At 39.1% G+C, this 16217-nt stretch overlaps 1 protein-coding gene across 1 annotated transcript in view; it reads right to left on the bottom strand.

The window, feature by feature from the left end:
- The window catches only part of LOC119739653 (cytoplasmic polyadenylation element-binding protein 2-like), a 28979-nt gene extending 16161 nt beyond the window's left edge, over positions 1–12818 (bottom strand). Inside the window, exons 1-2 of the mRNA XM_038214664.1 lie at positions 11137–12818; positions 6654–6771 (exon numbers count right to left, since the gene is read on the bottom strand). Coding sequence (XP_038070592.1) covers positions 6654–6771; positions 11137–12432 — 1414 coding nt within the window. The 5' untranslated portion in view covers positions 12433–12818. The remainder of the gene's footprint in view (positions 1–6653; positions 6772–11136) is intronic.
- Between the last annotated feature and the right edge of the window lie 3399 nt (positions 12819–16217).

Raw genomic sequence — 16217 nt, forward strand, 5'->3', positions numbered from 1 at the left:
TCTAATGTGTGGTCACAAATTGCCTTCGAATTTCAGGAAGTTCAATAATGTTTAATTTACTGTACTGTAATTTGTAAGCCTTTGACATTCGCATATGTACATGTAGGAGTGATATTGTAGGGCCCCTAAGTGGCAAAAGAAATTACAATTTATGCTGTCGCAAGCATGTACGCAATTGGATTTCCCTGGCAACTAAATGTTAATCACGGTACATTACAATGACCAGCTGTTCCCCTATGTTGATTTTGTTTGTGGGCATGTCACAGTACAGTTCCACGCAAGTTCTTTCTGTATGTAGTGTATACGTATGGATTGTAAGTGCAATTGTTTGCCTCGTGCTGAATCATTGTATGTATGTATGGAGAAAAATTTTAATTTGAATTTTTACTTATTATATGGGTAGGTGGGTCAAGGAAAATTCAGTTTTCAATTAAAAAGAATATAAAACTCTTTGGACTCGCTGGTTACCATTCGCACACGTTCCGATTCAATTTGTTTCTTTCAACCCCTTCACACGGCTTCAACACCGTCACTGAACTAGGCACGCATGTATTTGGATTGTACAAAATAGCAAGTTAATATTTTTAAATCGAAAAATTGGGTGGTTGGTCACAAAAAAATTGGGAAAAAAATGTTATTTAAAAACCATGACAAATTTGAATGGCCCTAAGAACATGCTAAGGATTCTTCAATTTTTTGCAATTAAATTGGAATATTTTAAATTTTTCACACAAAAAAAGAAAAAAAATCAAAAAACAATTAGCACTGTGAGAACAATTTTCAGAGGTGTGAACAGGAGACAGGACCTTGGAAATCACTTGACCCGACACCTTGTGAACGTAACATTGTACTGAATGCTGCATCAGCAGCTGGTGATATTCAAAAGTTATCGCATGCCAGTCCATGCGTGGTTCCCACACCTTGCTTAATAACTTAATACAAAGACCAAATTATCATTAGGACCGACGGATGTGAGCAAGCTGTGCATAATGAGCTTGGGCACAGTACTGCGGTTCAATATTGAATACTAATCACTGGTACAGCTTTATGCCTTACCTTTGATTGTGAATTTTCTGAGTTTTGTTCATCTGTCTGCCTATTTAGTGTTTCTGTATTGTTTTACAGGTTGAATTTTTGTTTTCATATATCTTTTTACTTAACACAGTACTACTGTGTCCTAAGAATGCAAACTGCATGATGATAATGGTCGACAACATTATAACTACTGTACTGTCACAATGCACACATCCAGAGAATATGTTCGGCATTCCACATACCATTAGCAAGATCATGAAACTATTCATACCGTACAGCAAGATACGGGTACATGTATGCATGAGTGAAAAAAATGTGAATTAATTTGTACATACATTACACTGCACTTCACGATGAAATTGTCTGGATATAAATGACATGTTAATGCACAGTACTACTATCCCTGGTACTACTATCTGTACACATACATACATGTACCGGTACATGAAAGAGTTGTGAATTTAATCAGTTTATTCTTCAATAAATAATCAATACAACGTGAAAAAGACTTGTGTGAAGACTCTGTTCCAAAATATTTCAAACATCAAGCCTTCCACTTTTATTCAACAATCTCATTTTGACAAGATACACAACAATTCGGCTTGAATAACGTATTTCCAAAAAGACTATGGAAGATGGTATTTAATTCTGCGCTGCGATTACGAGAAGCAATCTTTATGATGTTTTTTCACATTTACATGTAGATGTGTGTTGTAAATAGCCATAAAAAAAATTGTACGGCTAAATTATAAGATTTTAAGAAATTGCAAAATCACTTCTTAATATACATGTAGCTTGCAGACAAGCCCAGCTGTAAGGGATGTCTGTTTTCCATAGCCACGGAATGACGTCAATGGCAGGCCTTTCAGCGCGGGTTAATTCTAGGCTCATAATTACGGCGCAATGTGGGTTGCATATTGATTGCACTCCGTACAGCAGCATCCCACACCTTAGTGTTTACGCACAGTATAATATGTGGCAATCGTTTCAACTGGAAAGGCAAGAACGGATACAGTTCTTGATGGTTGGCAACTAACATGAATAGTAATGAGGACTGCGTTGTGTTTAACTATTAACGTATCCCTACATAATGAGATTTTTTTTTTTGAGGCTTTCATCACATTAAACACTACAGAAAAGAACAAAATTCAGATTTGGAATTATTTCCATCAATTTTCTGTATTAATTTTCCAATAATTTCAGCAAAAATAAAATATGAGGGGATAAACTACAGACTTCATCAATGACTGTTATTTTTAATACATCTATTTTTAACCTCAAAATTCTTTGAGATTATAATAAATTACACGCATACCATGTTCACATTATGTAAAAACCATGTGTTCATGTATGTTGCATTACAAATTTCCTTTTCATTGAGGTTCATATTCCTCTGGGCTTTCTTCATGAAGAAGAACTATGTAAATTCTTGGTGATGAATAGGCCTACTGGTGCATAAATTACATGACTGCACAGGTGCATGGGCATCCCAGTTCAGTGTACAAAGTAACTGTTAAGTGGTTGATATTGCACCTGTTTCCAGAGTGCCATTCATTTTGTCTGTGTGACCAAGGAAACGCACAAAAGGGTATTACATACTGTGTATCAACAAAAAAAAACATAAAATACAATAACCTCAAAGGTACATAGAAGTGATATCATATTCAACGACATTATCAAGTACGTGGCAAACCAATGAGATAGCACAAAAACACAGTTCATAAGGTCAAACATGGAAGCTAGTGTACATGTACGAGCAGTGATACAGTGAAACGACCCCTGTACTACCATGTGTGCTCATAATCTGTTGACAAACCAGAGACTTCTCCAGATCATTTACAAATTAGCAAACACTGGAAATTATAACCATTTCAAAAAAGTTTGTTTTCTGTTGGTTTGTCACTTTTCTTCACTGCAGCCTGGCTATTAAAAATCAATGATACAGGTCGTAAAAAGGAAACTGAATATTGCATACTCCAAATTAAAAAATCCATAGTCTGCAGTACATAAAAACGAACGCTCATTCAATGTCAAAGGGTAAAAGTCTATTTTTGTTTCCACAAAAAAACTCATGGCAGCCTTACGCTAGGCTCAGCACCTCCACACAATGGACTCTATTGACAGTGCACTCGTATCTTCAAAGCGCTTTTCAAGTTAAGTTTGGTGAGGTACAAAGTTGATATAATCACAATGCATGGGTCTAGTGCAGATAGATTATTCTTGTTCGTCTTTACTTTATATCTTGATGCACTTTGGAATGGGGCAGATATACACATGTAAATAACATGCGTATACCGGTAGATATAGGCTAATTGAGTAATTAGCCTGGTGTATGTATAACAGCAGAAATAGGCCTACTGAATGAAATTATATTTTTCTAATCAATGCAGAAGATGCTTTTTAGGGTAATAAAAAGAAATCAATCAATGTGGAAAATGATATTTAGGGTAAAAAAGAAACAAATATAAAGTACATACAGATCACTACCCTGGAATGCTAGTGAAGCTCAACGTGACAATTTTTTTCTAAAATATCGTAGCAAATTCTTCACTTCTTTGCAAATTTAATTTTTCAAAAACTACTAAAAATATCTGTACAATTCAATGAATGAGTGAGAAAGAATGCATCAATTTTAACAAGCCTGAGACGTATACCGTACCGGTATCGTTCATGGCCTGATTAATTAAGCGGGGGACGAGAACTGTGCATGAAATTAATCGCTGATTCATAAAAGCCCTTCCAATTTGCCTGGCACAGCTGGCAAGGACAAAAGCGAGGGTATTATGATAACTAATGGAGATGCTCCGCAAGACAGCCACATGTACGTGTTATGTTAATGGCAGCCAGGTGACATCCAGCGGATATGTACATGTACAACGTAGTGAAGCTGCTTGGCTGATTTCATATCACGGATTCAGTGGTCTGCACAAATAGCCTATGGTCATTCATAATACTGTGAATATACATGTATACATATTTGTGCCTTGCTCGATGGTATGAGGTATATTTTGGAAGGTTTAGTTGTATTTTGCACGTTAAATTTTCAGACAGAACACAAAATTGCAGACAACATTAAATATATTTACTGGAATGTATTTTTAGGACAGTCAATGATTTGTCTGGCCACTGATTAACTGAAAGAATCTCAAAACTTGAAAGCATTCACTGTTTGCCTACTGATACTTCTAATGCACAGCACTTTTTAGGCCTCTGGTCAGTTAATTAAATATTTATTTAAATGCATGGTGAACAATGTTGTCAATTTCCCCAGGCCATAATAATGCATTCATGTGTGCATAAGTTATCTTCTTTATTGAGTGTGTTATGTAACAGGAGTTTCAGTAATGCTGATAACAAAAATGATAAATTTTGTTACGAATACCACTGGGCATATCAAAGAATGGTTAAATACCTTTTACACAATGTAAGTAGATGACGTCAAACCTCTGCCCCAATTTCGGACAGAAGTACATGTATGAACACATGTGTGGAAATTACCCACTTTACCTTAAACAAGGAAATTTGTTATAATTTACAAAAGGAAATAACTAGTTGAATCGAGGTGTCACAGGAAAGTGGCGCTTAGGCCAGGAAGTCTGTAACGAAAATGTATTTCAGCAAAACATTTACATGATCAAAAATAACCTACATGTACAATGTAATAAACACAACTAAATTTTGTTAAAACGAACAACACATTAGGGTAGCTGCACTGTAAGAGCTTAAATTGTCCATAAGCTTCCATAAAATAAACCGAGTGTAAGGCCAAAATTCAATGATTCATTATCTGTGACATTTGAAATGAAAAAAAAAAAACCACTGGATGGATTCATTCTGCATTTGGCAGCCACATTTATTCCTAGTTATACATGTGCACATTCTCGAAACCACAACTACAGAAACTGAGTAAAAGGGGAATCAAACACATCCTAGCCAATTTCTAATCTATTAAAATCCATTTGCTTTAATAATTCAAAACTCATAATATAATTTTATTTTTGTTTGTGTGTGTGTGTGGAAGAATATTAGTAAAACTGCTTTAAGTTTTCTTTTGGATAATTTTTTTCCATCACAGAATATGTGAATGTCTATTTTTAAATGATTTTCCTGGGTTTTTTTTCCAGAGGGAGGGGGTCAGGGGTTAGTGTGTGTGTGCATGGGGGGGGGGGGTCAAAAGTACAATATCAGAGGAGATATTGGCACAGATATCATCCAGTTTCAAGCTTTGTAGTACCAACACAGATTCAGAACTGATCTGACAACGTAATCAGAAGCACAATGGTTGAACAATGTACGTAAGAATGGTTCAAGACTGGTTCATGACAGCACGATGGCTGACTATTTCTCCAAACCTTGGCATACCCATGCACTCAGAGTATGCAGAATGTTACATTTGCCCCCCGGGGAATGGCAAGCATCTTTGTCATTTTTATGGGCAATAGCTGGTCCATTTGTTAGGGAAGACAGTTAGTGACAGCTGAGTGATATCCAACTTTGGTCAAATGTTAGTGCAAATGACTAAATTTAGCTTCTCTGAGTTTTTATAATGAACAAGATCTACCCCTCTTTACCTGTGCAGCAGTATGCAGCACACTGATGTTAAAAAGCTAACTCAACAATTTTCATGTGTTGATTGTGTAAAATGCATCGACTCCAATGTCCCATATGGCATAAATTTTACTCAGTCAGCACGTCAGACCATGGAGGAATAAGAACACATTGCCACGTGCCAGTATGCCACAAAATGTATTGTAAAGAGTATTATATTGGACATAATCATGTCATTTATGTGGTCTTGTGGTTATACCTGTGCAAGCTAATACTAGGTCAACTCTTAAAGCACCAGTGTATGCCCTCAAATTGACTGCGTACAATTTTCTATATTGCCCCATTGGTACTAAAAGCACTGTTTCTGTAATCCGCCCACCACAAACAAACAAGATAAGATGTGAACCCATGCAGTGTGACCCAACCATCCCACTGACCTGACAAGGATGAGCTTTAAGTTACAAAGTGCAAGCAAAGCAAACTTATTTGAGCAATTTGGGTGAGCCTACTAACAAAATGCTGGACTTTTGTCATAATATGTAATAGAAGACGACAAAGCATTCTGTTCAAATACACAGGAATTACAAGTTTCAGTACAGTTTACACGGCAATTGTTTAATATGTCATTTATGGGAACCTGGGACTTTCCTGATTTTTTTCACCTGGTTTCATTATTAGAGGTACTGAGAACTGTTAGCCTTTTGTTAAACTTCAAGCTTCACCCTTAATTGGCCTATCGCCGTTTGCGAGTTAGCCACGCCCCTTAGACAACTTAATGGGATTTTGTACGTTAAGTTTTGTTTGTCTCAGATTTTGCGCGTTCTGCGTCCATTTGTATAATCATGTAATTGGACAATATTTCACAAGCTGCGTTGACGTGATTCTACTGTGATAGGTCAATTGATCTTCTAGACTGAACGCTCAAAGTTACCCAGAACTTGAAACTAACAATAATCAGCAATCTTGAAAGTACACTGTTTTGTCACAACTACAAGGAAACAACCATTTGACAACCATAATGTAAGTTGATATACATGTATATATTAAAAGTAGAAAATCAAAGTACTCACATGAGTTTCGAGTGTAGTGGTCCATGGAGTTTTCTGTGCCACGCATGATGTCAAACAGTTGGTGCTCTAGAGATGATAGTTTCATGGGGTCAACCCCTGCATTCTGCCCAGCTCGTTCCTGCAGTAGAAATGAAAATTCAGTTTACTATATAATGTCGTGTTATAAATCAGCCAAACAGCACACTCAATCTGCCTTTTTTTAACATAAGTTTTTGAAGGTAAATAACACAAAATACTTTTTTTGGGGGGGGGGGGAAATACAACACAAAATAAATGATTAACTTTGGAAACTCTGTCGACCCATGGAGGTAGAATTCTACCTCCACGATCAACCTGAAAGGTTTCTTGATTTGAAAATGCATGGTGCACCTCCAAGAATTTACACATGTATGCACGTCAAATTGCATTCCTCCTAGTACAAATACAGGCAGTAAATAGTATACAAACATTTACAAATACATGTATGTAGTTTTCTGTACGAGGAAAATGTAATACATGTACCCACTACTTTATAGTTTACGTAATATACATTCTGAAACGTTTCTGTGCAAAGTATAACTTTAAGGAAGTTTGCATGTATTCCTAATTTCAAAAACCTTCGCGTTATTGCCCGGTTCATACTCGGCGTGAAAGTGAAAGCAAACGCGAATTTGGGATGTCATGGCAAGTATTCGCGCTGCGAATTCGTAAAAGTTGAACAGATTTTAACTCGGGCGAATTTTGCAGCGAACGTGCCATGACGTCAAATTCGCTTCGCATTCGCATTCGCGTGGAGTATGAACCGGGCTTTAGACTATGCTTCCTATTTAGTGTGCATTTGTACACTATCAGTTTTTTCTTCTACCATCAGTTTTAATTCCAACAGCTGAGCACGTTCTCAGACTAGAGTGTACAATGTAGAAATGACATGTTGGGTATATTGAGAACAAGTTTGTTTACTGAATGTATTACAACGGGATCATCTGAATAATTCACTGTGTCCCAGGTCCTCACAATTGCTCTGCAGAGTTGTATGGGGAATGAGAACCTATTGATTATTGATTATTGCCTGATCTTCAAATCCACCACTTTATGGGATGTAGACAATGTGACTTGGGAGCCAGTTCTTGCCTACAAATGGTAGTCAACGAAATAAGTTATTGTTCCACTTTTTACGCTATGCACATTTCTAATAATACACACACAAAAATATTCTAGATGTGTATATACTTTTCCACAAAACTGATTGCAATCTTTGAAGCTGAGAGTTGAGTGAAAGCTAGATTTCCTGTTAGAATTTTAGTTTTACCCATCAAGTTTTTTCGTAATGGAAAGTAGAATTGAAACTAAACACGGCCATTCAAGCTTGCCACTGCTGTGCAGAGCTATTACGACATGTGCTGAGCAAGATGGGTTGCATGGCCTTAGGTTAAGCAGAACTGCCAAGGTCATGTACATTCTGGAGGGTTGCCAAATTTGGCAAAAGGGTAATGCATACTTGTACACACATGCTAAGTTGGAGAAAATGTAGTCTGGCACCACACCTGTTCCCACTAATAAAACAGTGCACATGTACACGCACACAGATGCTCCATACTACTGCACATCTTACACTGTAGTAGTATCCATTAGCCAATATGATAGGCTCTTTGTGTATGTAAACTAAATCTACACATGCAGCAATATGATCTTAGGCCGAGTGAACAAATCAAATAGTTTCTCATCCGGGCTTATTCCCAAGCACATAATGTACGTGTTATGTGACAAGCTGTGAATGCTACTGTCCCCCCTAAATGACAGCAATGAAATTGGTTCAAAAAGTAGGTCTACTGTCCAATAGACCTTTATCATGCTTCCACCATTTTAGTCATGTTCCCTGTATCCAATAACAGTACTGAATGATAATGTTTTTTGTGCAAATAGGAACCAGACTAGTTTTCCCTCCAGCTTCGCTTTGGTTACATTGATCTGAATGGGAAAAAAATCAAATGGCTGCAACATGATAATGGTCTATACGTGTACAAATGTAGGTACTTCCCACCAGGGTTTCTTACCAGCTCTAATGCATGTGCACACAAGAAATACACCATGCAATATAGTATGTGTTTGAACTCTAATAAGATTCCTGGGATGCTTGTCTGGAGTGGACATTCCTCAAAGTGCAGCTACAATTTTTTTTTATTCAAGCCATGAGCAAAAAAAAGACTCTGGAATTCAGAAGGAATTTGTCCACATGAGTGCACGCATGTGATTCTTGAGTAAAAATATATTTGGCAATGATACTTATTTAAAGGGTATTTTTCATTGATCTTAATGGTTGAAATCATGGGAAACACAAGCAACGAAGACAACAAAGTTGTTATTTCTTGTCATTCTTCCTCTAGAATGATTATTCGGTTATGAATATTGCACGCAAAATATAGGCATTTTGTGCCTGAAATTTATGGATGCTTGATTAGTAATGACTCCACTTCTATTTTTAACTCATGACAAGGCAAAACAAAAAATAAACAAATGGAGAGGTGCAAGAAGGTACCTTGCTTACACGCAAACACGTGATGCAAAATGTATATGGTCGCTTGGGAAATATTTGGGCTGAGAACACCTGCATTGTTCAATGTTACATAATGGACAGCCCATATAGAGACTGATAAGGATCAATAACCAATGTGACCCAGGCACATGTTAAAACACGGAGGCATTGAATGGGATGAAGACTGTAAACACAGCATTTGCAGCAACAGCTCTTGGAGATTACACAGCAAATCTCCTTTCAACGTTTAAGAGCTTCCAACTGGAGTCTATGCCTTTGTGGCTTTTGTCCAGCCGTTTGTGGCTTAATTTGTCCAGCAGTTAAAAGTACATGAACACATTGTGGATAATGGTTTTCGCAGTTCCATGGTACTACAGTACATGCCTGTTGTGTGTATGCATGCATGGTACGCATCTTGACATGTAAATGGACAGTAAACATTTATAAAAATGGAGATGTTAATGTTATTGTGCTGGCACATCAGCATACAAATGTACAGGCCCCGACAACACTATTAAAATACAAGGTTGTCACTTACGGACAATTTTGCTAATGGTCACAAAATTACAAATTAACTTTGCACTATTCATATAATATCTCAATTCGTATTCATCACTTGCATCAAGAGATGCTGTTATCCAGTACATTATACAGTGCAAATGCGCAACACTATCAATGGTGCCTAGCAACCACAAGGAAGCTAGCACACTTTCCGTACAGAGGTCAATCTATATGAGGCTCATCCACGTAGAAAGATTGCTGATATTCTACGAAATAAAACCTATATTTTTTGTGTTTACAACCTATTCAGACCAATTGGATTGATCCTTCCCTACATGTACCCATAGCTTGGATGGAGAATATTTTTTTAAATAAATAAATAAATAAATAAAAATATATGGTCTTTGACTAAGTGTCTTTTGAAATAATCCTACAGACAATTGGATTTTCAAGAGATCAGATCTACAAAACAGAAGCATGGAGTTTTAACTTTACGGTATAAATTCCCTTGACCAAAGAAAACTGCAGGCCTAAATTGTCTCTATAAAGAGTTCCAGTTCGGGTAAGGTAAGAATATATTCTTACCTTATATATATTTTTGCATATATGCAATAGGAGAGCCAATGTTTACAAATAAAGATATAGTGTTGCAGTCGTGCATAAAATAGCTAGGCCAGATCAGCCCAGATGCAACACTGAGTGCATTTCAACCCCAAGAATTTCCCCAAATATTTATGATGCTAGACCCTTGGGTATAATGGTAAACTAATTTCCATTTTGACCCTGTGACATTTCTTGCAGCGTGTATGTGGTCAGGAATCTAGGTACAAGTATTAACTTTATTAAAATTGTACTGTATACGTGTGCATGTAACATTTGACATTTCACCCATATTTTCCTAATTATATCAGGTTAGTACAATCTGATTTATCACTTAGAACAACTTGATCAAACAGGGGGTAGAAACATTTTGCCTGCAAAAGAAATCCAAATCATAATATATAAATATAATAATAACATGATATAACCAGCTGTAAAATCTAATTTTATAAAGCATCCCCCCTATGGAAAGCCATGGGTTTTCATTTCTTTTTTGGTTTGTTCAGCAACATGCACAATTCCACACACACACAAAAGAAGGTGAATGCAAGGTACAAAATGCACAATATAATGTCTTTCAGTCATATTCTGGCTTAAAACTGCAGGAATACCGAATGGAAAAAAAATGTTAATTCAGAGTTTTTATGAATCAAGTGTAATTTTTTGGTTTACTTTGTATTTCAGCAAATACATTTTGGTTGAAAATTAAATGGGAAAGAATGCAGAGTCTGAATGAAGTCTTCTTGATTGAAAAAGAAAAGCACCTGTAGTATAGGTTGTATTGCTCATGACTTTGTAACATATATTTTTCTTCAATTTTTTTATAATATTCATTTTTTACAAAATTTTTATTGGGGCAAAAAGACTAACCTGGTATGGAAAAAGTGTGTTGGTGTTGGCATCTGTCCTCTTCCCATCCGCTCTGGTGAATTCTAAACTCGGTGCTGTGTTCATGCCTGATGGATACTGGTGTCCGTAGTTCTTGGCAGGCAGTGATGTGCTTCGCTGAAACTTGGGTGGCGAGATGATAGGGTTGGAAAGAATGCGGCCTTTGTGGGGTGATATTGAGGGCTGGTTGCCGGTTTGATTGACTGTCGGCATAGAACGCCTCTGCTGCTGCTGAATGTTGTTTGCCATCGTAGGAGCTGGGCCACTTGGGGGAGAGCCCACAGTTCCCCAGGGGTTCCCCTGTTGTTGTTGCTGCTGCTGCTGCTGAACAGATGGCTGCATGCCTTGCTGGTGAGCCTGAGGTGATGGCCACGAGGTTGCAGCAGCTGTTTGTTGAGCAGCTGCCGAGTTCCAGTTGGTCGGGTACTGCTTATTTTGGAGGTAAAGACTCCCAGCCTGAGCCTGTGCCTGCAGCTGAGCTTGAGCCTGCTGCAGCTGGGTTGCCGTCTGATAGATGTTTTGCTGCTGTGTCGGTGCTTGGTGAGGTGGTAGGCTACGGCGTTGCTGGACAGCCTGCTGCTGTTGCATCCCGAGCTGTGGGGATAATGTGGCATTGGGACTAAAAAGCGGCGATGAGTTGCGGGGAAAATTCTGAAACTGCATTGTGCCATTCATGGTTGGCAGCCCCTGGAAATAGGATTCTTCAGCAGCTGTGGCAGTTGACCAGAGATTAGGCGAGCTTGTAAAACCACTTGAACTTGCAACAGAGTTAACTGTGCTGGTGCCAGAGCTAGCAACGTTGTTGATGTAGTTGCTGGGGTTCACGTCTTGGATAAACTGTTGTTGCTGCTGCTGATGCTGCTGCTGCTGCTGCTGCTGTTGTTGATGTGCATGTGCCTGTGCATGGACCTGGGCCTGTGCGTAGTACCCAATCTGCTGCTGCAGCTGCAAAAGCCCAACTGCTGCTGTAGCCGGCGCCGATGTGGGAACTACCTCAGACTGCGCTTTGTTCTTATCTGGTACAGTTAGCGGACTGGAATCCCCCGATTTTGACTTTGAGCCAGGCGACAAGTCGTCCGAGTTGTCGGAGCTGAGATCTGGGTTGGGGGATAACTGCTGAAGGTGCTGCTTGTTCGCACTTTTCTCCATCAGCATGTCATCTTGCATCGTTAGCGCCTCGGGAGAAAACAAAGACACAGTGCTCGAATTCGGGTACAATTCCAGCGGTGAGAGGGCCCTCGTATCGTGTGGATGAACATCCAAACCGAAATCCCCCATTTAGCAAGAGCTACTTGGTCTTGTCAAACCAAACTGACACGCTCTAATTTTCTCTCTTTAACGTCAAAAAATACGTTACAGCTAGTTCAGTGTACCTTTCATGTCCAGCTGTTTGACGATGCAGCAGATACGAATCTACGACGGTACCGGCATTCGACGCGGATCTTACGCACGCAAACCGTACGGTCGGCTGAGCTGTTTACACGATATGGCCGGCCGTGGTGGGAAATTTGTACACGTTTGATTCGGCGCGCTGGCGATGGCGATGTATTCAGCGTACAAGACATACCCGGTTAGGCTGGTGACGTCGGTTTCTAAGTCCCCACCCATCAATTTATAGTAAACAAGGCAAGAAAGCAATATTTACCCATTTTTTATGCGAAAATAATCGCATTTTGAAATATAATTTTGAAGAAATGTATAGAAAATATGTATTCCGTCAAAATTTAACAATTCTTAGCTGTATTTGTTTCGATCGCAGACTTAAACATGCATCTGTTTTATTTTAGATTTTGGGCGACGAAAAGGGAGTACTAGAAACCGCCAGCGGTCACGAGCGGCAACACCGGGCCAGCTGCTACTGTCTCACATAAACCCAACGAGGGCGCTTTGTCCACAAAAGGGACATGAATGGGGCAAGTCGGACAATAGGTTGAAGAAAAGTTGGTTTTCACACTTTTGTGAATCCGCTCGTGCCGTGGTTTTACCTGTGGTTGCTTCGGAAGGTCTTTCTTGCTTTTGTGTGAACGTGTGTGTGAGGATAAATAACCGTCGCGGAATGAAAAGGCGCCAAAGTGAGCTGTGAGGCAATGTGGCGGTCCCGTTTTGTTGTCGATGGTATGGGTTATACGGGTATACCATCAAGAATTAGTGATAATGTTTCAATGGGGTCTCTGGTATCATTTTATTTCAAGTGACAGCAAGAACATTGTGCATGACTATCACTTACTCTAAACAGATACATGTTCTGCATCATGCCTGATTAATATTCCGCGGAATTCAGCCCGTTAGTTGGTTCTCATTTCTCCCCTTTTTTTGCCGGCCTTATTTCACTGAAGACCATTTTGAAAGTTGGTGAAAGGTCCGCCAAATCTGAACATAAAGAAAAAAAGTAATTGTTTCTTTGATTAAATTTTGGTTGGTAGGTTGGTTGGTGAGTTGATTGGTTTCCGAATTTTGTGTTGTTGATTTTGTTAACTGTTGCTTTGCCGTTACCGCTGATGGAGTCGTACTTATAATTTTTTTAAATTAAATTTATTTGACGTCTTCGCATAATTATATCAATGGATTCCTGCATTCTTCCAATTGGAACTATGGGGTTATTTTACTCTTCATCGCTCCAATACCTTCTGAAGAAAAAGTTGTGGTCTTTTGTCACCCATACGATGCCCATATTTGGCTTACATTGAGTTGAGGTCCTGGTGGTAACATAGCTGGTGTGGTAACAACAGTCATGATAATTATTTTCTTATCGAAAGTAAAGCCTAAAACTATAAACATTCATTGCTCCGTGCGGCGTCACACCATGAAGGTTGGTGTGTGGTTTTGGCTAATGACAAATGGGGGGAAAAAAGGGAAAGAAGTTACGGGTGGCATATCTGCAAGGGTTATTTTGGCTGCTAGAAGAAACAGAGAACAAGGACCAAGGGGACATGGGGAAGGGAATTAAGGAGCGGGTACCAACAAGACAATAAAACCACAAGAATGTTGGGTCGTTATTGGACCGTTCTCTGGATGCTTGTCTGGTCGCGTGCGGGCCACGCGACCTATTACGGGTCCAACAAAGGCCCAGCGGACGGCCTGGAAATAGAGGAGGGCAAAGCAATAAAAGGAGTTTACAATGGCAGCCAGATTCACAAAGAAAGTTGAGCGGAGAAATGTGGTTGTACTGGATAATAACCCCGCAGCGATACCGTGGTCTGTCGCCGGTCTACGGCACGTAAATGACTTTATTCATCGGCGATTTCGACGGGGGGGGGGGGGGATTCCGGACAAAGCCTCGCGGGAAAAAAAAAGGAATTTGACGTGCATGGTGGAGTACATGTACTGGTATGCCAACATCTGGTTGTACGTGGTAATTTAGTCTTTGTGGATGGGGAAATAATTATCTTGTCCTATAAAGTTGAAACTTTGCTAACTGTACTTGGGCCTAAATGTTAGCAAATGTTCGTATATTATGACATAGTTAAATGCTCGGACATTGAAATCATGGCGGCCTAATTCAAGCTGTTCTTTTCGGTGGGGGGGGGGGGGGGGGGGGCGGCTATTCAGACATCCAAAAAATTACTAACTTTGGTGATATAGTCCTATCTGATATGGCATTTGTTTTGTTTGGCAATTCGATAAATAGTCTCGATTGCAATCGTCCGCTTGGCTATTAATTTTCAATGTTTTATCTTCCGTGAAAAGGTATTTTTACTGGGTCTGGTTAATCTCATGATCGACACAATTTAACTCTCTTATTTCCAAGGAGGAACAATTTATTCGACTCCCTTGAAAAGTTCATCTCAATTAGATAGGACTGATATTCTTATTACAACAACAAACAATCTAGTAGGTCGAATTTTCACTGGAGTTTCAATTTAAGTCATTCTTTTTCAAAGTTTTCTGATTGTCCTTGGAAATTAGAGACAACAAACAAACGAATCTGCAACCTAACAGCAACAAACTGAACACATAAGTTATCGTCCTAAAGGCACGTAGGGACATTTGCAAGTACCCGCGGAAACGTACCTACCGATTTATCGAGAAAAATCCAGTGCTCAAAGTGAAGACAGGATTGGTACCAAAATGCCCTCCGTTTGGCTTTAAATTGTATAATTCGGAAGAAAACAGTAATTGAAGGTGGTCTTGGAAGCTGTGCTCACGCGGGCACATATTTTTACGTGTGCTTTAGCAACGAAATCATGCAGTTACCCAAAAATTGAGCTTACGTTTTCTCTGTTTAGGCTCAAAATGTATAGCACTAAGCTGAAACTTCAACATGTTAGTTGTTATCATCCCTTCTTAAGATTTTGAGCAGTTTTGTTGTATCAAATGAAGAAGAAAAAGAAAAAATGACCCAAAAAATAAATGTTCCCATTACATTTAAGTTGGAGATATCAGTGTAGAAATTTGCCTGTTTAATGGTAAACTTTATTCTTGAATTAAAAAAGTGCATATGCAACAACCAACCACCCGCCCCTCCCGAGAGCACACATAGGGCAGAGAGTTCAACAAAACGTGAACTCTATCAAAGAAATAAAAGGTTCTTGTATTAATAATGAATATGGCTATAATCATGAAATTTTATGTACAGCTGCCTGCTTGAAAGAGACGGCCTTGCCCGAACAAAAGTTTTGGAGACAGGTGCTCCACCCGCCAACTTGCCAGGGTATTCGCCGGGTCTTTTGTTACGCGGTCTGACATTGTTAACCCCCTAGACCCAGTCCAAAACGACAGGTGTCGTTATTGATGTTATGCCCTTTTGTTTTGTTTAGAAAACTCTGTTTGTGAACATGAATATACAAGAAAAAATATGAGTTGCTGTTATTTCTCATGACTGTTTTGAGTGACACTAAAGTTTTATTTTATTACCTTCCCTCGCGGTCACCACAGGATAGTTGTGGGTGAAGTGCAGGCCAAGCTGCGGTGTGGAAAGTCTGATCAGTACCGCACGCCGCTCGGGCGGCGTGGAGTGGGGGTTAGATATGGGACATGCCCCTCCCAATATTTTGGGGAGACCCCAATGGCGATGTCCCCCCCAATGATTTATAGATTTTTACCTATGTTAGTGAAATTTACAA

This window comes from Patiria miniata, unplaced genomic scaffold, assembly GCF_015706575.1.
Source record: "Patiria miniata isolate m_02_andy unplaced genomic scaffold, ASM1570657v1 HiC_scaffold_4, whole genome shotgun sequence".
In the NCBI taxonomy this organism is placed as follows: domain Eukaryota; kingdom Metazoa; phylum Echinodermata; class Asteroidea; order Valvatida; family Asterinidae; genus Patiria; species Patiria miniata.